The following is a 26,691-nucleotide window of genomic DNA, read 5'->3' on the forward strand; positions in this document are numbered from 1 at the left end:
ATATCCCCAGTGGGAGGTGTGCAGGAGGCAGCTGATTGATGTTTCTCTCTCATCGATGTTTCTAACTCTCTATCCCTCTCCCTTCCTCTCTGTAAAAAGTCAATAAAATATATTCTTAAAAAATTAAATAAAGTACTAATAAAATAAACAAATAAATAAGAATATAGATAAGTGTAAAAACGACAATTTATTCCACTTTTCAGTGTGGTCCTTTTTCTCTTTGCATTACTGCTATTTTTTTTAAATCCTGAATAATGACTGAAATTTGGGTTACGAAATATTTAAAAACTACAAACTGAGAAGCCATTACTAATCTTTTGAAATGCACAAGGTGGTTGCCCAGCACTTTTTAGACATGAGAAGTTTTTCATTCTCATTCCCAGTTCAAATAACAGAGCTACCGAGAAATCAGTTATTTAAATGTATGTATCAGTACACTCACACCGCCTTCCTCCTTACTCTCAAAAAGCTCTCGCTGTTTCAGCTAAGAAACCACCAAGTGCTCAGACAGAACTGGTCCACAAGGAATCCTTTTCCTTGTGACAGACATCGGTAAACGCCAGGCACGTCCTGGGAACCAGGTGATGCCTGCGGGTCCTTAAAAGATGTCTAGATATGAGTTACACATTCACTTGGACAAACATGTGCCTCACTGGCTCACCTGAGAGCTTTCTCCACCAGTTATTACCGAGTGGGTTTCTCCTGCATTAGCAAACTAAAATGCCTTTGCTTAATCTGACCAATATGAACTGGTCATTTCCAGATATGTCCCCAATGGAAGCAGAAGGGTCCACCAGAGGCACTGGGAAACTCTGAGGGGGCGTTTCTGCCTGTCAAAAGAATTGGTGGGTAGGAGCCAGCAAGGCCAGACACCCCACAACGTGCAGGGCAGCCCACGTAACCACCTTGTCCTGAGTCCTGCCTACCTTTCAGATGTTCTGCAAAACCTACTTACGAGGATCAGACCTCAACTTCATTTAATATTTACACAAGTCTTTTTTGGTATGGGTTAAATTACACAGAATGTCCTGGAATGCAGCTACTATATAATCAAATGAGGATATTACTTTGTTTTGTTAAAAAGTTTACCATGAGCTGTTCGCATCCCAGACAGCAATCTGTGGTATTTAACTCAAACGATACACCTGAATCACAGCTCCCGCCCTCTCATTCAAGGTGACTTCTCACCAACTACACTTCCAGCACAGTCATGACCCAGCATTTATGTATTTTACTTACCTTATATATTGCCACGAAGTCATATTATATTAATTTTTTGGAAGTTTTCTACTACTATGTTTATGATTTTCTCATCAGGATAATGTCTTACAAAATGTTTACTACTGAGCCCACTTTTTAATTACTTTCTCTTGCTCTAAGGTTTGTGCACTTGCTCATTTGCATGTGGGCTCTAAGAGAACTATCACAGAGACCTGGCTCCATCACTGCAACCCCTGAGCTAGCTGCTCGCTGTCCTATCTGTGAGCCTTAGTTTACCTACGACCACCCAGAAAGTCAGACCAGACCATCTCCAGGGACTCTCTTCATTACAGCAGCCTGCGATTCTAAACAGTTTCTACTATGGTCCGCAGTCATCTTCAAAAACTCAGAAATCATAAGTATTCTTGGCCATCCCCCATGTTCCCATCAGCTCCTGCAAATAAATCATCTTCAATTCTATGAATAATAAAAACGGGAATCAGATTAAGCAGAAACTCCAGGCTATCAAATGGAGACCTAGGGCCAGGCCAGAGACAGTGCACAGAAATTTAAACACAGGGGGTACGCATTCCCTCTCACAGTATAGAAGTCAGACCCCCTGAAGTCACCCTTCCCATCAGATGGAAAACGGATGGTAGGATGGATGGTCCAATACTAAGACTGCACGTGGAAAAAAAAGTCACCCACTGGCCCGACCCCGAATGAGATTCCTAAGTGCAACCGCCACTCCTTGCTCCAACCCGCTGACTTCTGCCCTCTGAGATGAAGACAACTGCTGCTTACATTAGCAGATCACTCAACTAGCAGAATTTGAAATGTTCCCTCTTGTATACTGCCTCTGTTCTCACCGACTCTGGTATAAGAACTAACCCATGAAAAAACTAAGGTACTAAAAAAGGTAGGCAGCAGGTCCAGAGTCACAAGGTGCGTTGGTAGAAGAGACGAGATTAGTAGTTGGATGTCCTGCGAGTGTAGAGTCCCCTCCCTCTCTCTTCCACGCCCTTTCTCTAAGGCAGTGCCATGCATGTCAGTAAGACGGCACGTGGGAACGGAGGCTGGTTAAGGAAAACGTGAGGACAGAGCCTCAAGCAGGGTTTCTGAGAAGCAACATTACGATTCACTGTGTTACTGCAATGGGACAGGGGACTGTCAAGCATTTCTGGGCTGATACAATCTTTTTAATTAATATGGTGTTAAACCTACTAAAAATACATGGAAAATCTCAAACAGTATGTACCATATTTCACAGCTTACATTTTAAAGAAAGATTTTGAACTACTTTTCTTGCATGTGTTTGGTCTTTAATAATTTCCAAAAAGCCACAAAAACTTTCTAGACAAATGATAAATGAACCAAAGTGGTAAGAAATGTTCATTCAACCCTCGCAAACTATGCACACGACCCTGGCACCACTGTTGGCAGCCACTCCGCGCACTGAACCCTGGGGACCCAAGGCAGCTTCTGGCACCTCTGAGAGGCAGCTGCCACCACCCCTCACCTGCCCAGCATGATGCTCTATCTCCTCTGCTCGGGTCTGGTACCAGTCCATCACGCTCTCTACTGCAAGCTGGGTGGTCTTGAACCTCAGTAACTCAGGCTGAGCAGCGTACAAGAATTCACTCTCGTCTTGGAGGCTTGGCTCAACAACCATTCTGTAAGGCAAAAAGGAACAATTAGTAACTGATTGGAATGCTGGGAAAGATTATAATTTGGGAGTGGGCTCGTTTACAGAAACAGGAAATGTGTGTGTGTGTGTGTGTGCGCGCGCGCGCGCGCGCGCGCGTTTCCCTATATGCATGTGCACACGTACAAGATAAATGGGGCATTTTGGGAGGTGCTTAATTTATTTTCCTACTAGTTTTCCCAAATTAAAAAAATCAGAATGGACAATAAATCAAAACAACTATGCTCCAAATCAATCAAACAAGTATTAGCAAAATGAAAGTCACCATGGGATGCTTTCACGAAATGCACACGGCTAGGTGCCTGCCGCAGGGCTGCCAAACCAAAATCACCTGTTCGGGGGAAAAACCTCCAGGTAATTTTGATGCAAACAGAAATTAAGAAATGCTTGTTTTCCATAAAAATAAAAGGAAATATTCCTTATGATGATACTATACCTTGTGTAGGTGTCAACAACATAGTACTACACTGGCATCTGCAAATATGCCACCACTCTACACCCCTCGCCATCAGGAGGGAAAGAGAAACGGCTAGAGGACTGTTCACTGAAAGAGCATCACCAAGGTCACAGACTGCAAGCTTGAATGAGGATGACCCTGGCCTTCCAGGGTTAAGGACTAAAAAGGAGGAACATTCGCTTACACTAAGATATTTCAGGGAGACATAAGGGAAAACGCTGCATTCCATTAGGGACATCCATCCATCTACAGCAGGCTGGCAATACATGACAGGCGCTCTAATTGTTACTATTATAAGGCGGCGGGCTTGGAGTCAGAACTGAAGATGAAGCATAATTCCATCATAAAAAGCCATGAAACCTTGTCTAAATTCGTAAGTGAAAAGTAGTCTGAGATTCACTTAATTCGGATAAAAATGGGAATAATACTATACAAGAATAGTCTAAATAATATAAAGTCCAAGGAGAACACCAGCTGGCCCCCAGGCAGGTGCCTAATTCTGATTTATGGGTATTATTTTATTGGAAAGATTGGTAGCTGTAATATTTGCCCAGACACAAAGCCCATAGATGTTTGGACTTCGTATCCACAGACAACCTCTAACGCTTGTAACTGGTAGCCATTTACTCCCCTAGGCTCACAACTGCCATTAGCATTCTGACCAGGGATTTTCCCCACAGTGGAAACATCACATGGCGCCCTCTGCAATCCCCCCACTGCAGCAGCACACATCCCCGCAAGCACCTGGAGCGCCTTTGATATATTTTTCAGTCCTTCCTTTTGACCATTTCATAGACTCCACCCACTTTCTCCTTCCACTCACATGCTTCTCTCCTTCCACTCCGCTATACATCTGCTCTCTCTCCTTCCACTCCGCTATGGGTCTGATCTCTCGCCTCTTCCCGGCTGCTCTTTTCATTCCTCTGGGTTAGAATACCCTCCACCATTAAATAGCTGTTCTTCCAAACACTTCGTCCCGCTCTCTTCTCATTCTATACTCTCTCTGGGTTCCCCCTTCGACTATAAAATATAAATTAGCACAGACATCGTAACTGCCATACTTTTACCCCTAACCCGAACTTCCCTTAGAAGCCCCAAACGCTTCCCAGGTGCTCTGCAGATATTTTTGCAGGGCCTTCAAATGCCGCAAGATCGAACCTGAGTCCAAGACTGAAACAGGTGTCCCGACCCCACGCCCCCACGCCCGGCCTTTCCTCCACTCATGACACTGGTGCCTACACAGCAGCACCCTTCCCCTGCTGCATCCTGTGTGAGCACCCTTCCCCTGCTGCATCCTGTGAGCACCCTTCCCCTGCTGCATCCTGTGTGAGCACCCTTCCCCTGCTGCATCCTGTGTGAGCACCCTTCCCCTGCTGCATCCTGTGTGAGCACCCTTCCCCTGCTGCATCCTGTGTGAGCACCCTTCCCCTGCTGCATCCTGCGGAGGCCAGGCCTGTGTCTGCCCCCCGCCCCCCCCCCCACCCCACCCCCCACCTCCGGTATCCTTGAATCTACCAGTGGGCAGGCACTCACTAAATGACTGGGCAACGGGAGGTGACCTGTCCCATTGAAACTCTCATCTTCAAAAGCACCTTTCCTCGGTCAAGTTTTTCCTGGCTTTTCATTTTTATAGTTTTGGGAGTTCCAGCGCAGCAAGTTTTACTCCACTGTAGCTTGCCATGCCTGGTCTGAGAAGAAATACTTTCACGCGATTTATCTACTTGTCAGAAGGCACAAGCTGGAAGGACCGGGTGAAAAGGCAGGTGCTGGGTCAGCGTAGTTCTGTCAGGAAGCCCATCGCACGCTGAGAGAACTGTGGGCAACATGTCAGCACACCTTTCCCTACAACCTCGGCCACTGGCATCAACCCCTCACCATTTTCCATGATTCCGTCCCTTTAAACTCTCAGCACAACTGGTAAGTAAAGACTTCTATTAAGTGTGGCTGGAAAGTACCAGGAGCTAAGCTCCACTTTCTCCTGAGACTCCACCGAATGACAGGAAAAGATTTTCTAAGGGGAGGGGATGTAAACACTCAGGGAAGAAAGGGAACATGGAGTAAAAATAAACTAAGCCATAATTTCTCATCCTAGGAGGTCCACAGTAATAGCCAGAACTAAAAAGTCCAGAAATAGCTGTGCAGTTGCTATTCAGTGATATGGAGGAAATGCCAGAATAATCTTCTAAAAGAACTGAAAATAGCTGCTCTGGTGAGCAGAATCCCAAGGAAAGGGAGCCGAGGACTATGGGTTTTTAAACAGCTTCAACATTCAGTACAGAAACTTTCACCACGTGCCCGCATTTTCAGCCCCATCCCCCTCTCCCACCCCCTCTGCAGTACCTGATGCCTCCACATGCTGAGACTTTCCAGGGTTAAAGCTTATAAAAATGAAAAACAAAACTGAACCAAGAACAAATCTGCATGCACAGCATATTAACAACAATGACAATGGCGGTATATGTCAAAGACTGAAAGTGAACTCCCAGAATGAAACGACTGTGTGCGAACCGCTGTGAGAGCGATTCCTTTGTAGCCTTTCCTGTTTCTCCATTAAAATAATGCTAACTGAGTCGTCAAGCTTTTGGGTTTTTTTAAAGTTCACTCAAACTCTGTCAGTCAGGGGCCCCCATCAAGTAAGTGGTCACTGAGCACACCCCGTTCCCAGGGCCGCCTACCCACCCGCCCCGTGAGAGGAAGCCCGGGCCGGCCCACTCTTACCTGCACGCCGCCTCCTCGCACCAATCTTTATCTCGGTGTTTACGTTCATGCCAAGGAATGATCACCAAGGAGTCACCGCTATAACTTAAATTAAAAAACAACACATAAGAACTTCAATGACACGTTACCACAATGACTGGCTACACAAGGAACACGTGGCAAAGATCTCTATAACCTTTCATCTCCAAGATTCCTGCTTATGGCATGTTACGTGGTGCGTGATACGTATTAGATACAATGGAAATGGAGATACCAAATCGCAGATCTCTCTTCTATCATAAAGTGGTTCAACAAGAAAAGAAGAACTCAAAACAAAAACATCCGACAAGGACACAGACAATAGTTCGGTGAAGGCCTGGAATGGGGAGGGAGAGGGGTGGACAGGGACAAAGAGGGGGTCATGGGGGGCATCTGTAATACTGCCAACAATAAAAAACAAATAAAATTAAAAACATTTGGCAAGGAACTAAACGATGGTATGGGTATGAGTTCGTTCACACTAAAACACTAATCAGGAGCCCATATTTTATGTTCTTAATAGCAACATAAATGGTCCCTTGTCCTCAAAAATTACCTAACTTCTTGTGATCATAAGAAGGAACCACTAGCTACAAGTACATGTATAGAGCACTGCAAATGTGGCTGCAGATACTAAAAAAGAGAATTTTCATTTTAATTAACTTTAATGTGACTAATGGCTACCGTATTGGACAGCATAGATATAGATAGGAAATAGCAAGAGTAAAGAAATGATTTTGCAGATTAAAAATATCATTAAAAGTGAACAGGAGAATCTAAAAGAGGCAAAGGCCTGATGGGATAATGAACACACAATACTGTGTATATAGATGATGTGTGTGGAATCGTGCACCTGAAACCTGTATAATTTTGTTAACCAATATTACCAATAAAAGCAATAAAAAGAATAAGCTGTTCAAACACATTTATAATTAAAAAATAATGTAGGAGACCAAAAACCAGAGACTAAGTCAGAAAGGGAAAGTGAGGTAAAACAGATGTGCTGGAAAGCCGGAGGCCCAGCAAACAGAAGCATCTGCCTTTGATGAGCTGCGCAGCCTTCGGCACGTGGCCTTCTGAAATGAAGCCCTCCAAACATTATCTCTAAGGTCCCTCTTAGCTCTCACAACCCAAGAATCCATGAAAACAACAGAAACATTCTGAATTAAGAAAAAACACAAAAATGCAAAATCAAATTTCAACTGCCTACTCTTATAGTTCATAAGACATTCCCTGTCATATTTCTGAGGACCAACAATAGCATTTTCCTAAAATTGACCATAGCCCCAGAGAAAGAATTGCACTTCTGTGTATTATTAGGTTATGTTTTGTACTCTCTTGTCCTATTAGGTTGTAAGTCATGCCTTGCACAAAAAACAGTTCGTAAATGTTTGAAAATTATGTTGATGAAGAGATAGGCCTCATGTAAAAGGTGGCAAGAGACCCTCGGAGGGTTTTAGAATGGAAGGGACACCTGGGAGTGGGCAGTGCTGGGCAGCACCCCCTGCAGTATTATTACTGGAGCAAATTACCCAAATTCTAACTTCCCCGATAGATACGTGCAATACAAAATGCATCACACAATATTTTAAAAACACATTATTTTACCCATTTTTTTAGCTAGCATGTAATGCCCTAACTTTGTACCAGATATATTTTTAAGGCACTTGAGTTCAGATTTTTAAATTTCTGAAGCACACAGGTGATTATTTACAATGAATGTCACCAAGTGAAAAACTATCTCGTTTTCTTCCTTGTCAATAACGATTTTATCACAGACCACTGAAATGAAAAGTAAAAAAGAACATTTGGATCCAGTGATGGCAATGTTCACTCTTCCAACATGAGAATAAATTACAGTAATGAACTGAGGAAGTTGGAAAATTCTAATTAATGCAGATATGGTTCCACAACTACACAAAATGCTTTCTAAAAGAATTTTAGAAAAATGTATCACAAGTTGAGATTTGTAGTTTCTATATGAAGTATACTTTAGATACAAGGGTTATTAATAAAATGATTAGTAATGGCCTGGAACCCTCAGCAAAAATAATATGTACTTGGTATCTAAAAACTAGAAAGTTATAAAACTTTGTTAAGCTTCACTGAACAGAAATGGGTAAGAAAACACACCCATTTTTAACAGAACATGTATTAAAAACAAGTTCCGAGCAGAGGCCCACTCCAAAAGGCAGGCCTAAAGAGTCCTGGGTTAATATAAAGTGGTTCTGCTGCACTTTCAAGGCACACAGCACAACTGAATGTTTCTAAATGTGCTGATCACCACCGATAATAGTGCTAGCAGTTGATCAGTGATGATCAGTAACAGTAATAATCTTTAACATTCACTGATCTGTTACTATGGGTCAGACAGGATAAATTGGTTTTAACACGTAATACCTAACTTAGTCCTACTAATCTAATGTAGTAGATAATATTACCTTCTTGATATTATTATGAGAAAACCTTCGGCCTAGCTTAACTTGCCCCTCCTCATAAAACTAATAAATGACAGAGCTGGGCTTTAAACAGGATCAGAGCTGGGCCCAGAGCTTGCACTTTGAGCTAGCACGCTCTCCTGCCTCCAGAAGGGACACGGGACTATCATCTGGCCCCGAACACATTTCCATCCCCATTCCCAGCATCCTCTGCTTCATACATAGGAGCCACCAGGTTTGATTTGTGAATAAGGACCATTTACATGCATATGGAAAGGATATATTTAAACTAAGATATAAAGCCAATCTCAACAAACACCAGTATGTTGGTTACTAGTCAAATGAAACTACTACCAAATATGGCTTGACCTTATTTTTCATCATCAATGGTTATTTAAAAAAAAAAAAAATCTCCCTGCTCTTTCATTTTCTTACAGGATGGCTATAAAGCAAATTATTTTAGAACCCACGTTAGGAGTTTAAAGTAAAAACATCTTTGTTTTGTCTATTGCCACATCCTCAGCAGAACAGTACCTGGCTCTTAGCAGACTCTAAACTAACATGTGTCAACTGAATGAGTTGACAGCATAACAGATTTCTTTTTTTTTTAATTAAATCTTTATTATTCAGATCATTACATTGGTTCCTCTTTTTTCCCACCATAACTCCCCTCCACCCAGTTCCCACCCCTCCCTCCGCCCTCACTCCCCACCCACTGTCCTCATCCATAGGTGCACGATTTTTGTCCAATCTCTTCCCGCACCCCCCACACCCCTTTCCCCTGCAAGAATAGTCAGTCCATTCCCTTTCTATGTCCCTGATTCTATTATAATCACCAGTTCATACTGTTCATCAGATTATTTATTCACTTGATTTTTAGATTCACTTGTTGATAGATGTGTATTTGTTGTTCATAATTTGTATCTTTACCTTTTTCTTCTTCTTCCTCTTCTTAAAGGATACCTTTCAGCATTTCATATAATACTGGTTTGGTGGTGATGAACTCCTTTAGCTTTTCCTTATCTGTGAAGCTCTTTATCTGACCTTCAATTCTGAATGATAGCTTTGCTGGATAAAGTAATCTTGGTTGTAGGTTCTTGCTGTTCATCACTTTGAATATTTCTTGCCACTCCCTTCTGGCCTGCAAAGTTTCTGTTGAGAAATCAGCTGACAGTCGTATGGGTACTCCCTTGTAGGTAACTGACTTTCTTTCTCTAGCTGCTTTTAGGATACTCTCTTTGTCTTTTGCTCTTGGCATTTGAATTATGATGTGTCTTGGTGTGGTCCTCTTTGGATTCCTTTTGTTTGGGGTTCTCTGCACTTCCTGGACTTGGAAGTCTATTTCTTTCACCAGGTAGGGGAAGTTTTCTGTCATTATTTCTTCAAATAGGTTTTCAATATCTTGCTCTCTCTCTTCTTCTGGCACCCCTACAATTCAGATGTTGGTACGCTTGAAACTGTCCCAGAGGCTCCTTACACTATCTTCGTATTTTTGGATTCTTTTTTCATTTTGCTTTTCTGGTTGGGTGTTTTTTGCTTCTTCGTATTTCAAATCTTTGACTTGATTCTTGCGATCCTCTGGTCTGCTGTTGGGAGTCTGTATAATATTCTTTATTTCAGTCGTGTATGCTTAATTTCTAGTTGGTTCTTTATCACAACATCGAGGGTCTCACTAGATTTCTTGAGGATCTCACTATATTTATCGGCAGTTTCTAGACAGTTCTTTAAAGACCTTAAAAGTGTGGTTTTGAATTCTATATCCAGCAGTTTGCTTTCCTCCATTTCTTTCGTTTGTGTCCTGTTTCTTTGTCTCGGCACTTTTTATGCTTCCCTCAGTATTTTACTTCCGCACTGAGCCTCCTCTGAGTCTCAGTATGCTTTTCTCTTTCCTTCTAGTTGTAGAATTTCCACTCAGCCAGCCTTCCTGTGGTTCTGGATGATGTCCGTTCCGTCTTTTAGTTGTATTTTTGAAGTGGTTCTGTGAGGCAGCAAACTCTGGTGTTTACCTATGCCTCCATCTTGGTTTCCAGCCCAGATTTCTTTAGTGATCTCATGAGTATCACAAAAATTCAAAACTGAATAGAGCAACGAAAGGGGACAGTTTGTTCATAAGAAACAGACATGTCAGGAGGTACATTTACACGGGAGCTGCAGATATGAGAATGAGAACAAGAATGCTTTCCTAATTTAGATTACTAAACTGAAGGAAGGGCAATCTATATTAGTAATGGCATACAATCTACATAGTTAAACATGTCATTATGCTTCGGTGGGGAGAGAGATTTCAGGATATACATTCCCCTAAATGTCACAATTATTTTGAATTTTACGTTTCAAAATAATTGGTTAGTGCTCTCATTACCTTCTAAAAACACACACCCAAATTTTAGCTACTTATTCTTTCATACGGTAGGCAGAATGATAGGATGCTTAATAAAATGCAGAGAAAACCTTTTCATTAATTCTGTTCACAACAAAAATACTAGTCATGTAAATTTATCACTAAGGTGGGTTATGTGAAATTGGGGTTCAAAACAAAACCAAGAAAACATACTGCTTCATTCTAAAGATTGTACAAAGCTTGGTTAGTTGCAAACCTTAAACTTGGAATCTGAAATTCTATAAACAACATTTACATAGTTTAGTTCCGTGGTCAGCAAACTGCAGCTTGCGAGCCACATGCGGTTCTTTGGCCCCTTGAGTGTGGCTCTTCCTAAGCCTTAGGAGTACCCTAATTAAGTTAATAACAATGTACCTACCTATACAGTTTAAGTTTAAAAAATTTGGCTCTCAAGAGAAATTTCAATCGTTGTACTGTTGATATTTGGCTCTGTTGACTAATGAGTTTACCGACCACTGGTTTAGTTCTTTTTTTCTGTTGTTTTTCCTTTGCTTGGGAAGTCTTAAAATTTAAATGCATCATCCCCATTTAAAAAGGAAAGTACACAGTAAACTTAAATTATTTCTTCACAAAACAATGACTGCTTTAGCTCTGAACCCTGTTCATTGTTTTATTCCAAACAATAAACTTTGCTGGTTTCATTTGAAGGTAACATTTACCTGTCAGCAGGAAAAGAATGAATATAACAAGTTCTGTTATGTTCAACTATTCTTTCACCAATTATTTCTCACACTAAATATAGGTTTTTATTTCAAAGAAACATTATCAAGAATAAACATACAAAAGTTCTTTTATTCATATTCTATGCCTTGGAGACAATAGGCTAAATAGTGAGTTACTACTAATTGCCCCTTCCAGGCACCGGTTTTAAGATGTGGAGATATATTTATTCCTATTATTAGCATAGAAGAAAATGTTCTGGTAAATAAAGGACAAAAAAATAATGATTTGGGCCCACACTGTTGTTACCATCACTGAACAAATCTCACTCAATGGAAAACCAATTAAAAAGTTAGTTATCACTCAGAGCCAAGATGGAAAAACCATCTGAAGGCATTATTTAGAGTTCTCTTCTGGACCAACGGAACTCAATTTAATTAATAAATTACTTAGGAAATAGAGCAGAGACTAATAAGACATCCTGAACTAACCAGCATTCTTGGATGTTCGCCATGTGTAGAGAGAGGCAAGAGTGAAAACACACACCTCGAGGACCTGGACCCCTCAAACTTCCCACAAATCCCATTTACAATGACAAATTCACAGGTAAGTAAACTGCATGAGCTCAAAACTCATCACTGACTTTCTGAATGAATAATTTCACAATCAGTGGGAACAAATCCACTGACATTTTCATTCTAAAATCGGAACCCTCAAAAATAACAACAACAAAACTCTTTTTTTTATTGTTTTATTACTTAAAGTATTACAAAGGGTATTACATATGTGTCCTTTTTTTCCCCCGCCCTTGACAATCCCCTGGCCTCCCCTACCCCCCAGTGAACAAAACTCTTAAGAACCAGAAGAAGAATTAATGAAGACGTTAAACTTCATCTGAACAACAAATGACAAATATAAAATCTCAGATGCCTGATCCCAGGAACAGGGTGCTGCCCCAGACGAGAAACCAAGCCATCGGTGGCATCAGGGAGGACGAGTCCCTGGTATAATTTTGTATTTTGTTTACTCATCAGTCCTTTGCAAGACTGAATACACTCCACACTAAAAGGTATCTATAGCATGCCATTCCCACCAAATGTACCAAGAACTGCTGCTGCTGCTGCTGCTGTGTCCTCTCTGACCTTCACCTCTGCTGTCACTGAACAATTACATGCTAGGAACTGTGCCAGAGGATATGGCCCTGAGATTAGGTTATCACCACAACACCGATACAACTTCCCGTTTCACACTGAAGCAAACTGAAGTGCAGAGGAGCTAAGTGCCTTCCCCAGAGTAACCCAACCGGGGGGGGGGGGGGGGGGGGGGGGGGGGGGGGGGATCAGGACCAAGACATACACCTGTTTCTGATGGAAGCCTTTGCTCTCCCAGGGGACCACACTATCACTTCTGCACATTAAATGTCAGGATCATGTTGTGATCCCAACGTTTATGTGCGCCATGGATTTTCTCCCCAAATTTGGTGTATGTAGATAGTATGTAAACTTTTAGGATTAAAAAATGGGTACACGTCGAGGTCAAAACATTTCTTAAGCTAATGCATGTGCTTTGTCTACAAAATATGAATTTGATTCTTAATAGCACTTTACTTATTATAAATACAATATTTACACAGGCGTGCCCATATCAGAAATTGGAAAAGTGTCTCTCGGGGTTATTTATATGTTAATTAAACATAGCATGATAAAAAGATTCACTGCAGTTATAGGCAAGTATTTACATATTAATGAAATCTTGACTGGAAAAGATATAGTGTCATCAAAAAGAATTATAGGGACTATTTCCAGAGGGAGTTCAACCATTCAGAAGATGTTATAATCTTCCTCAGAATCACGTTCTCAAATTATTGGTCAAGATATTTAAATTTTGGAAGAAAATATATAATGAAAGAAAAATCTTATCTCTATGAAAACAGTACCATGTGGAATCACTAGATAATGCTGAACCTAATAACAACTGTTAGGAGAATAAAATTCAGAAACTATAAACTGTATTAAGCCACAGTAAAACATTTGACAGTAGTTATATACACACTAACACAATAATGTAATTAAAATTATTATTTTTTTTTTTTTTTAATATATTTTATTGATTTTTTACAGAGAGGAAGGGAGAGAGATAGAGAGTTAGAAACATCGATGAGAGAGAAACATCGACCAGCTGCCTCCTGCACATCTCCTACTGGGGATGTGCCCGCAACCCAGGTACATGCCCTTGACCGGAATCGAACCTGGGACCTTTGAGTCCGCAGGCCGACGCTCTATCCACTGAGCCAAACCGGTTTCGGCAATTAAAATTATTTTTAAATAATTCATTAACTCCAAACATATTTCACTAATGCCTCTTAAAGCAGGATGATAATGCCTTTTCTGCTTCTCTCATAAACATGCGATGAGAACTATATGTAAAACATAAAACTTGTAAATTTTTAAAACCTGTTCCATACTCAATCATGAAATGTTTGTGGAATGAAACAGGAAAAGAATTAATCAGTACAACCTCATTTCCTTAGCACTTTTTAGGGTATCAAATGCATAACAAATATCAGTATCAACATACTTTCTAAGCCCCATAAAAATTACTCTGAAATAATTTTGCTTGTACCTTCTTAATCAAAGAAATTGCCTTAAGTCCTAATTTTGTTGCTTTAAATAAACAGAAAGACAAAAGCTAATTGAGTCAAGATCTAACATGCCCACAGTGCCAGGAGACATGCCAATCAATTATCCCACTGCCAGCCCAGACCCTGAGCCCAGACGAAAGAGGCTATTAGGCCTTTCTTTCCTGATCCAAACACCAGGTTATTCTTGGATCAGAAACTGCCGACACAGCCCATTCCGTAAAGTACTCTCTGTATTCCTCTCTATTAACAGTCATCGTGAAGGCCAAATGCTTATTCCAAGACTAAAATACAAACCAATTTATTGTTCTTTGCTCAGAGCAGCTCAGAAATAAACTGCACATATGGGAATTGAATTCTGATTAGGTAACTAATCAACTTTTCCATTTTAAAGGGAAAAGGAACATTTTTATGTTTCCTGTGAGAACCAAAAAGTGAATGCGATGCCCCAATCTTTCCATAACATTTAACAATCGAGGCTACAGTTGTGGTGATATTTCATCACAACAACAAAATTATGGTGGGAATAGAAATGCCCAATAAAAACTGCCTTTTAAAAATTTCAGGGGAGAAAAAAAAATCTTTATGAACAGGACTAGGCTACATAAAACGTAAGTAAAAAGAGATTCGTATTGTTTATTGGAAATCGTCTGCACTAATTCATTTTCCACTAACAAATTACTAGTAATTGGGAATATGTTTTGGACTCTGTGACTAAACAATGATTTAGGTGAGGACTAAGTAGATGGAACAACTTCACATTAAATATTTACTCAGACTCACCTATTCAAACCTCCAAACATCAGAAACACACTCAACCTCCAAGACGCAGAACACACCTTGCCTCTTACTCACTGACCTTTGTTGTAACAGCAAGTAATCTCTCCCATTTCTGACCCTCTCTATATTCCTCCTAGGAGACAAATTTTAATTTTATGGTATCATATCTATACCTACCCTGTCTGATTTTCCCTACTAGATTCTAATTTATCTGTGGACAGGGACCATATCTGACTCATTTTGTATCCACCTATTTCCTGTAACAGAATGTCTCTATATGGCAAGTATTCCCTACATTTTTATTAAATAACACAAAATTTTCTATGATTCATTCATCTTCTATAAAGAGTTCCTTCAAGAAAATAAACTCATAATAAAGCAATTTAGAAATGCTTTAAGTTTTAAATCAGTTCACATGTACTCATCGTTAGTTATAAATTTCACCAAAAAGAAGTTGAAATTCAAAATCAACATCTGCTTTGCAAGAAACACTGCTATGTTTCTTATGGGAGAAAAATTTCTACAATATCCTTAAAACTATGAAACTAAGGCAAGAGTAATTGACTCTGGTACTGTCGTCTACTGTCTTTCAAGGATAAAAAGAAAAAGATCAACCAAACAATAATTTACTTTCTGAACTGTGAGCTGCCTAGGGTCAAATTTGACTTCAATGAAAAAGGTGGTTCAAATTATTTAATCGCTGAAATGTAAACTATCAAAACATCAATTTGAAACTGAAAATGGTAAAAAGTAAATTCCTACTACTGTTCAGTTGTGAAGAACAAGAGTAATGTCATCTGACCTTTTTAAAGGTAAATTCTTTATTGGTGATTTAAGTAATATGGTAAATCAATTTCACCTAAATCAGATTTCTCCTACTGGGAATTTTAATAAAGTGCATATTGATATTTTGCTTTTATGACAAATTTTATGCTGTTATAGTAACAGAAAAAGTATCCAGATTCTGGCTATTAAAATCCAAGACTTAGAAAACAAGGTATTAGGAGAGATGTCAGAAGTTCCCTTCAGTTTATCATCAAAAGATGAAGAGGAGGTTCTCCCTACGGCGTCGGGCAATCATGGTGAAGTAACCTCCCATCTTGAACTAGAATTTAGCTGCACCCCTTATTTTATTAAGAAATCCTTCTGCAGCAAAAAGAGAACCATGGCCCACAGCTGGAAGCCACTCTAAATCTTCCCAGTAGCAATGTTAATTTCACTAAGAGGGTATCATGCTTTGAGGACATTATGTTACGTCAGTGGTTCTCAACCTTGGCTGCACATTAGAATCAATCACCTGGGAATCTTTTTAAAATCCTGATTTCTGGGCCTCATCCTCTGGAAATTCTGTTTCTTTGTTACTGATGTTGTGGCCCCACCCCATCACAAATTGTTCCCTGCCCTCTCCTGTAGCTCTCTGCCTCCTGTAGGACATGTTGTCACTCTGTTGGGGTGGGGCCACAACATTAGTAACAAAGAAACAGAATTTCCGGAGGATGAGGCCCAGAAATTAGGATTTTAAAGAAGATTCCCAAGTGATTCTAATGTGCAGCCAAGGTTGAGAACCACTGTGTTATGTGAACTAAGCCAGCCACAAAAACAGAAATACTGTATAGACCAAATTCACAGAGACAGAAAGTGCAGAATGTCGTCAGGGGCTGAGTGAAGGAGAATTGGGGAGTTACCTGTTTACTGGGGACCATTGTTTCACAAGATAAAAAGGGCTTTGAAAACTGGCTGCACAACAATGTGAATGTACTTGCACATGATAATGGTTAATATGGGTAAATTCTGTTATGTGCATTTTACAATTTTAAAACATTTAAATAAAAGAAAAGTGTATCGTTTTTTAGGAGATCAACAAGATGGCAGCATAGGTAAACAACCACTTCAAAAATACAACTAAAAGACGGAACGGACATCACCCAGAACCACAGGAAAACTGGCTGAGGAGAGACCCTTCAACTAGAAGGAAAGAGAACAGCAAACCGAGGCTCAGAGGAGGCGCAGTGTGGAAAATATAAAGGTACCAAGGTGCGCCCGCAAAGCGGGCTGGTGGCTGAGGGCGCGGTTGTCGTTTTCGGTCAGGAGTGAGTCTCAGACTCTGGGCTCCAGATCCGGGCGAGTCTCTAGGGACTTGGACTCAGACGGGAGAAGCGGGATTGTCCGGCATCAGTTGGAATCTGAGGGCAGCTTTCTCTCCGAGGTTTGCAGCGGCTGCCGGGGTTCTGAGAAGCAGAGCCTCTGGGAACGGGACTGAGAGCAGCCATAACTGCTCCCTCCACCCGCCCTGTTGATCCTGCCCCGCCCAAGCCCTGCGCAGAGCCATTTGCCGGATCACCTCAGGCAAAGGCTAGATTAGCACCTCCCCAGAGGACAGAAGTTTTCCACACAGCTGATTCTCACAGCCGGTCAGCCTGGTGGTCAAATCCCTCTAGTATTAACTACAACAATCCATGCTCAACTAGAACAAGACTGCGCACAAAGACCACAAGGGGGTGCACCAAGAAAGCATAAAAAATGCGGAGACAAAAAAACATGACAGAAATGGAGGATATAGAGCTAAAAAACGCAATTTTGAGGGCTTGCAATAATGTGCTACAAGCTGCCAATAAACTTGATGAGAGCCTCACGAAAACTAATGAGACCCTCGATGCTATGATAAAAAAAACAACTAGAAATTAAGCATACATTGACTGAAATAAAGAATATTATACCCAATAGCAGACCAGAGAAGCGCAAGAATCAAGTCAAAGATTTGAAATTCGAAGAAGCTAAAAACACCCAACCGGAAAAGCAAAATGAAAAAAGAATCCGAAAATATGAAGATAGTGTAAGGAGCCTCTGGGACAGCTTCAAGCGCACTAATATCAGAATTATTGGGGTGCCAGAAGATGAGAGACAGCAAGATATTGAAAACCTATTTAAAGAAATAATGGCAGAAAACTTCCCCCACCTGGTGAAAGAAATGAACTTACAGGTCCAAGAAGCACAGAGAACCCCAAACAAAAGGAATCCAAAGAGGACCACACCAAGACACATCATAATTAAAATGCCAAGAGCAAAAGACAAAGAGAGAATCTTAAAAGCAGCAAGAGAAAGAGTCTCAATTACCTACAAGGGAATACCCATACGACTGTCAGCTGATTTCTCAACAGAAACTTTGCAGGCCAGAAGGGAATGGCAAGAAATATTCAAAGTGCTGAATACCAAGAACCTACAACCAAGATTACTTTATCCAGCAAAGCTATCATTCAGAATTGAAGGTCAGATAAAGAGCTTCACAGATAAGGAAAAGCTAAAGGAGTTCATCACCACCAAACCAGTATTATACGAAATGCTGAAAGGTATCCTTTAAGAAGAGGAAGAAGAAGAAAAAGGTAAAGATACAAATTGTGAATAACAAACATGCATCTATCAACAAGTGAATCTAAGAATCAAGTGAATAAATAATCTGATGTACAGAATGAACTGGTGATTATAATGAATCAGGGACATAGAAAGGGAATGGACTGACTATTCTTGGGGGGGAAAGGGGAATGGGAGATACGGGAAGAGACTGGACAAAAATCATGCACCTATGAATGAGGACAGTGGGTGGGGAGTGAGGGTGGAGGGTGGGGCAGGAACTGGGAGAAGGGGAGTTATGGGGGGGAAAAAAAAGAGGAACAAATGTAATCTGAACAATAAAGATTTAATATAAAAAAAAAAAAAAGAAAAGTGTATCATGGCCAAATGATCCTAATGGTCCCTTATGCTTAACACAGAATCAAAAATATATAGAGCCAAAAATATGATTTACAAGTGCACGAAAGATACACATACATCCCATGTGACAGGGTGGCAGGGGAACATGACCAGGGTACCACTTGCTTGCAGTCTGAAACCATCCTTTCTCAACTGTTTCAGAGAGCTTGCTTTCAACTGCATCTTACTGCCTTTGCCACACCAACCCCCTGTGTTTTCCAAATCTCTTCACATGACGATCATTTGTTCATTCAACAGTTATTAAGCATCATTGCGTGTGTCAGTATATTCATAGCACTTTATTAAGAGATATATGTGAGTCTGGTAATAAAGTAAATAAATAATGCCACAGGATACTAGCAACCTCTGAAAACAGAAACACATCCTCCAAATTCGTTACCCAAAGGCCTTCTAAGCTTTGGGTGAGTGGCAACAACTTATCAGTGAGAAGAAAGGGATATAAAACGTATTCTCCCGCCGGCACTGCCCAATGAAAAACGGTAATGAGGAAGTTCCCGGAGACCCTGGGTTTTCTGTTGCATCAGCATGGGGCAGAGTGCACAAAAGGGACAGAGGCTAAGAAAAGCAGGGCGATTCTGGGTTGGCAAGGGAATGAAACGCCACGCCGGGGACAAACACAGGAGTTAGGGTGTGCAGTCACAGGGAGGTCTCTCATGTGACTGATGCCTGCTTCCAAGGCTGTTCTAATGAAGGCAGGTGGGAGTGTTGTTCATGCTCCAGGACAAAGCAGTTTCTGAATATGGGACCGGGTGTAACTGACATAAGATCACAGTGACATGCCACATGATCTCCATAGTTGGTGACATAACATTTTTCACTGAGCCACTTTTTATGTTTACCCTTCACAATGTGTCACATAAATGGCGGTGGAACTAAAGGTAGAGAATGATTAGAAGTCAACAAATAATTCATATAAGCACAAATTCAGACAGGAAAATGGAAACACCTCAAGCATCTCCATGGCTCAGACAAGCACAGTCATCTGCATGTCCCAGCATGCTTTTCATGATCAAACTGTCAGTCATCCATCAAGCAGTCTCAGCTTAGATATGCACAAGCAAACAAGCCACCAAGTTACTATAGTAACAGCTTTTCTGGGAGGATGTAGAGAATGAGGTGTTCTGGATATTCTATTTCTATCAACGGTTTTGCAACTTATACTATAAAATATTTAAATATTGCAATATCTCAAAACACGCTAAATACAATTCAATCTTTCTGTGTTGATTCTGGAGATAATCCAGGAATATAATATGGGTATCAATGTTCATTGTCTAGTAAATATCTGTCAATGGATTTCTGACTGACAGACATTAAAGGACAGTTTATTTCCATATGTTAAAAAATAAGTGAAAGGAAGTCTGAATGCAAGGTTCTATCCTGATCGGACACTGAAACAGAAAAAGTATCACTAGAGAAGCGGGTTAAACCCAGATAAATATGTAGTTCAGTCAATATTACTGTATAGTCAACTTGGCAATAATGTTTTGAAAGTGCTGATATGTTTCAATAAATTGATACCTTGGGGAACAATCAGAGCATGTCACAAATGTCGTGTTTGCTAGTGCACAATTTCATCCACAAGGAACATGAGGTGAACACAGAAAACTGCTCTCACCTGGGCCGTGCCACGTCAGATCACGTGTGCAGACACCCACCAGCGACCTCAGTTCCGGGAGTGAGTTAGCCCCCCCGCTCCCATCCACATCTGTTACACACAGCTCCCAGTCAGATTGCTAATCGCACTCTCCCTCCACTTCCCAGGAACACATGAGCTGCAACTCTTCAGACACCCATGCCCACAAGCCAAGTCTTTTTCAGGTCTTACTCAAGGTCAAGTGCCATATTTTTGTACTTATGTGTTTCTCACCATTTAATGTGTAAAACTACAGGACAGCTTTTATTAGGTTCCTAACTTCGTTAAACTGCACAAAGTTTTTGAATGCTGGGCCCTAACCCTATTTTCCCCATAAACCCTGTGGTTTTCATTGCACAATTCTGCATAGTGCAGTGATTTTTAGGAATGCATATGTCACATTATATTTGGAGCAGACTATTCCAGCAATAATTTCTTAGTTTTGATAAATGTGCTATGGTTATGTAAGAAAGAGCAAGCTAGAGGAAGGGTGCCCATGAAGTCTCTATTATCTTTGCAACTTTTCTGTAACTATAGAATTATTCCAATTAAAAGTTTAAAATAATAAGTATGTGTCGTATGTAAGTATACTAGTATGAGGCCATGGTCTCAGCATGAAATTCTGCATTGATAATAACTGCTAACACTTAAAGTAGCCCTTACTTGGTACCAAGCACTGTTCTCAGTATTTTATATACATTAACTCATTAATCATTCTCACAACACTATGAAGTAAGTGCTGTAAGCATCACCAATGGACAGATGAGAAGACTGAGGCACAGTTAAAATTTACCCAAGATCATGCATCTAGCAACGTGGCTCTATTGTCAGTGCTCTCACCCTATGCCATACTCTTTCACAGGCAACTGTTTAAATGTAACCTTTTAAACTAGATCAGGGGTCCTCAAACTTTTTAAACAGGGGGCCAGTTCACTGTCCCTCAGACCGTTGGAGGGCCGGACTATAGTTTTAAAAAAAACTATGAACAAATTCCTATGCACACTGCACATATCTTATTTTGAAGTAAAGAAACAAAACGGGAACAAATACAATATTTGTATTTGCATGTGGCCCGCGGGCCGTAGTTTGAGGACGCCTGAACTAGATACTTTCATCATTCCGGAAAGGTTTTACAATGGAAAAAGAGGCATGAATGAAAACTCTAAATAATCCTTCTAAAGTGTGCTATAATATTTGAAACTAATATTATATTGAATGTCAACTGTAATTGAAAAAGAAAAAATAAAATGTGCTATAAACATCAAAAATACCAAAAGTCAAAAAAATATATTTCTTTTGGTTTACAAAAAAATTTGTTATCACAAATTATGGGAGCTAATAAAGATGGTAAAAATGTCACCTTTCTACTTAAAAACTAAAGCAGTCACCTGGAGTATAAAGTGTCAATGTTTTATGGCAGTGACAAACTAAGACAGTAGCTAATAAAAAGATGTATCATCTATGACAGAAAATGTAATTCCAAAGTTTTACAAAACTCCGTCACATTCCATCAATGTCAAATACACATGATGATTTAAGAGTGACAATATAAAACACAAAATAACACATACCATGGAAGTTTCCCAGCAATCATAATCCTGAAATTTGTTGGAATGAAAACTGGTAAGTCAAATTGTGTTTAAATGCCAAGGCAAAAGTTCTGCCAATGGGCTCTCAAAACAGACTAGTTAAAAGGTCAACTTGTTGGCACAACTTACTATTGCTTTCCAAAATATTATACAGCTTGAACTCTAAAACGTAAAACCCCGCCTGCTCCAATTCGTACACGCATTCATGCAAACTAACTTACACCAGTCCACACGTTCATTCAAAACCACTCTGAGTTCCTGCTTTGTACCAAGTACTCCTCTAGACACTAAGGCTGTATTAGTGAACAAGATACAAAGTCCTATCCTCATGGAATTTATGCTCATACATTCATTTTTTCACCCATCCAACAAGCAGTTAGAGTGCCTACAAGGTGCCAGGCACTATGCTAAGTGCAGAGGGTAAGGACGGAAACAAAACATACAATTCCCTTTCCTATTGGAGCTGACATCTTAGAAAGGCAAACAGACAATGAACAAGACAAATAAGTTAAAACTCGACCTGAAGTAGATAGTGATTAATGTTAGGAAGAAACAGAAAGGGAGAGGAGGATGCAAAGTGAGGTAAATTGTAAACAGGATGGCCAAGGATGATCGGAGAAAGGGAAGAAGACAAATGGCCATATCCCGTAGGTGTAAGTGCCGGGAAGCAAAGTGAACTCCCCTCGGGACATCCTTTAGTCTTTTACTTAAATGGGCACAGAATGGACCTGACCCACTTGGCAAACATTTTCAGAGAACCCACTACCAAGCACCACCTGAGGCCCTGGGGATCCACAAATAAGGAAGCGATGGTCTCTGCCTGTAAGAGTTTGTTTGGGCTTGAAGCTGAGCGTTTGTTACAGAGGGAACAAGAGGAAGGAAGGAGATATAAAAATGACTGCTGTGATTCGATAGAAAAAGTGGTTACTACAAGAATGAACAAAGAATTATGAGAACACAGGGAAAGGCATGACTACAGAAGACCTCGCAGAAGAGACGGGGCCTGAGGCATAGCTGCGGTTTGGCTTTGCAGTCACGTCTACTTTGGGAGACAGAGTAGACTCAATGTGAAAGACTTTCTTGAAAAACAAAGGTTAACCCAAAAAATGTCTATATTTTTTTCAATGTGTTTAAAATGGACATAACTTATGGACCCAGAAGAAATCAGTCTTTTCAAAGTTTGTCTAAGCAACATATCTCAAAACAAAGATGCAAAATTATCTTCTGATTATCCTCCACTGCAATATGGTATACCTGAAATATTTGTCACATTTTAAATCAGTTTATGGAGGACCCCATAAAGAAAACATAGGGCATTCAAAGACAATGTAGCACTGCACTGTAAAACTATTTTGTGGTGAAATTTCAGGTGAAAATCAAATGTTTACCTAAGCAATCATCAGGAGACAGTAACAATAAATGCATTCAAATCTAAGGAGAAATTGCCTTTAAAAGCACTTTAAGAAACAGTAGCCCTCACTCTATATTAACAATTTACAGTAGAAAAGTCCTTTCCATTCACATTAGATCTACTTTGTGAAGAGGAAAAAAAGAAATTAATTATATTAGAAAATATTTATAAATACATATTTATAAGATACACTTACATATCACTATTCAGATCTAAAGCAAAAGTGTGGAAAACAAAAGGGCATTCCCAGCATTTTCTTTTTGTTCACTTTTATCATAAAAAAAAACGTAACTTTTTAGCACTATAAGTAGTGCAAAATAAGGAGCTTATAATTTATATTTTCAGAGCCTACTGACTCTAAGTAAATATAGATTCAAATCCAGGCTGCACTTATATGAACTGTAACATATTAATAAGCCTCTGTAAATCTCAGCTTTCTATAATAGTAGGATAATACCAACAGTGTTTGGAAACCAGAGAGAAGTACGTGCCAATACACAGTAATTACTCCATAAATGTTGGTCATCATCATCGACACCTAAGCCTACAACCATGACACTGAGTTGGGGTGGCGGGGAAGGAATTAAGAAGCCAAGTGATCCCAGTTCCAATAACATGCCTTAAAGCTAGATGCTGCCAGCAGGTAAAGGGCTGTAACAATGATTTCAATCAGGTGTGTCCTAATCCCTTACGTGTTTTACAGTGTGCCAACAGATCTCCTGTCTATCAATTCACCTGCTACTAAAAACATGCAATGGCAATAAGCAAGACAGGGACTGTCCATTCATTTTAAAGATAAATCAACTCCAAGGATGCAGCATGCAATTGATGACGGAGCCACATGTACGGGTGGGCTGGTGCCCTGAGGTGAGAGGTCTCACAGTGGCTGGATAGCCTTGCCTTCTGGCTCTGCAGTCACTGGCAAGCAAGGTGTGCTCTGCCCTCCCCTCTCCCCCGGGTCTGCTCAGGCCTGGCCTGATGGCCTACCCATCTCTGGGCTGTGCACTGAGGCAGTACCTTCTCTGTTCCTCATTCTCCAGAAGAGATGTGCTGGCCCCCAGAAGCCCCCTGGGTGGTCCCACTGGGACTAAGTGGAGCTAGTGGGCTGGAAGTCTATGTCACATGTTACAACACAATCAAACAGCCTCGAACTGAGATAGGAGCATTAGTCTAAGGAACAGTAATGTGCTGCTTTGATCTCACGCTGGCCTTTTGCCTCTGGAACTTCAGAGGAGAAAGGGTTGTTGAGAGAAGTAGGCTTCAGTCGCCCTGGGCCCCTGGGCCTACTCCTAATGTGGTCGGCCCACACCTCAATTTCTGAAAGTTATAACTAAGTCAAACAGATCTCGTTATCCTGAAAACCTGCTCTTAACCAGAAAACAGTACATGCTGAGTGCACCAGTCAAATCAGGAAAGCAAAGTGGTACCAAGCACTGTTCTCAGTATTTTATATACATAATCTCATTAATCATTCTCACATGTGTAACTCATGTCCCACATACTTTTTACACTTTCAGAAAAAGGGATGTGCATGCCCATTAAGTTAAGGTGGCCCTGCTTGTGCAAAGACACAGTGTGGTTTCAGGATCATTTAAAATAAGTCAGAAATATCTTTAAATCAGAAAAAAGGTTTAAATAGGTTACATTAAAATTACTGTTCAACTTAAGGGGTTCAGCATGAAACAAAAACTGTCATAATTTAGAAAGTAGGTAAAATTCCATTAACAATGGCACATACCAAGCTTCGGGCAGCAGAGCAGCATACTCGTGAGGGGACGTGGTCTCGGGGAAGTTGGAGAGGATGGCCAGGCGATGAGGGAGCAGGTCCGACCCGTGGTAGGTGAACAGAATCTCCAGGGCCGGTACGTTACTTTCCTGCGCAGAAGGCAAGGGCCAGTGTCCAGCATGAACTTTAGAAATAAAGTCTGACAACATTCAAAACCTTTTCATTGTCTTTTTATGCAGATCTGATGTCAATTATTGTGAAATAGTCCTGATTCTTCCTAGTCTACATCATGTTTCTCAATCTAAAGCTACAAAAACATTTATTTTTAAAAGTCAGAATGAAGAATAAAATTTTTTTAAATATTTCATTTTGTGTTCATTTACTAATATTACAACAAAAAAAGGAAATGTAATGGCATATGTATGCGATAACATTAACTGAATAGCTCAGAGATTTAGAAACTGTTAGTAACCACAACTGTTTTATTTATAAAAAAAGCAATTACCCGCGCGTAAGTTCTTGCTGAGAGAACAATGTTCTGATTTCTGAACTTCTTGAAGAATTCTGCGTCGTATCTCTGTTCGGATGCATGGGACACTCCTAGGATTTGCTGAAGGAAAACAGTGATTTAATGAAAAGCCTTTTGAATACCAATGACAGGGATATATTAAAAACCTTTACGATTCTGTGCACCTAAATAAATAAGGCCTGAATTAATTACACTATCAACTGTTAACGAAAGTACTACATCTGCAGTCCTGCCTTTATTTTGAAAATGGCGATGTTCATAAATGCTGTTAATATCTTAAAATCCAGAAGTAAATGAAACAGGCAATAAAAATTAAATTAATTACAGTAGGACAACTAACAGCCACCACCTGGCAAAAACAAATAAGCAACAGCCACGCCCGGCATGCATTATGAGCACCTGCACACTGAGAACTGTATGCTGCTGCAGTGAACTCGGTCACATGTGAAAGGAACCATTTAATCGTTCAACAAATGTTTACAGAGTGCCTACTATGTGCTACGGGCACTGTGACAGGCAGCAGTGATGCAATGAACAGTAAGTATATGGATCCTGCCCTCAAGTAGCTTAAAATCTAGTACGGGCCCAGCCAGCATGGCTCAGTGGTTAAGCATTGACCTTTGAACCAGGAGGTCATGGTTTAATTCCTGGTCAGAGCACATGCCTGGGTTATAAGCTCGATCCCTAGTGGGGGGAGTGCAGGAGGCAGCCGATTAATGATTCTCTTTCATCATTGATGTTTCTATCTCTCTCTCCCTCTCCCTTCCTCTCTGAAATCAATAAAAATATGCTAAGCGAAATAAGCCAGTCAAGAGAAAGATAAATATCACATGATCTCACTCATTTGTGGAATATAATGAACATAAACTGATGAACAGAAGTAGAGCCAGAAGCATCATCCAACAGTCAGTCCAACCTAAGAGGGAAGGCAGGGGGGATGGGGGTAAGAGATCAACCAATGGACACAGACAGTAAGGGGGGGTGAGGGCATGTGCAAGGGGGTGGGAGCGGCTGGGG

General features: G+C 40.5%; 1 protein-coding gene across 2 annotated transcripts in view; it reads right to left on the bottom strand.

The window, feature by feature from the left end:
* NBAS (NBAS subunit of NRZ tethering complex) overlaps positions 1-26,691 on the bottom strand; it is a 196,778-nt gene that overhangs the window by 113,146 nt on the left and 56,941 nt on the right. For both annotated transcript variants that reach the window (XM_070428703.1, XM_070428702.1), the window contains exons 20-23: positions 25,651-25,755; positions 25,158-25,294; positions 6,081-6,164; positions 2,720-2,873 (exon numbers count right to left, since the gene is read on the bottom strand). In XM_070428703.1, the coding sequence (XP_070284804.1) occupies positions 2,720-2,873; positions 6,081-6,164; positions 25,158-25,294; positions 25,651-25,755 (480 nt within the window). The remainder of the gene's footprint in view (positions 1-2,719; positions 2,874-6,080; positions 6,165-25,157; positions 25,295-25,650; positions 25,756-26,691) is intronic.

Source organism: Myotis yumanensis, unplaced genomic scaffold (genome assembly GCF_028538775.1).
Source record: "Myotis yumanensis isolate MYYU_CA2020_CCGP unplaced genomic scaffold, mMyoYum1.0.hap1 SCAF_11, whole genome shotgun sequence".
NCBI lineage: Eukaryota > Metazoa > Chordata > Mammalia > Chiroptera > Vespertilionidae > Myotis > Myotis yumanensis.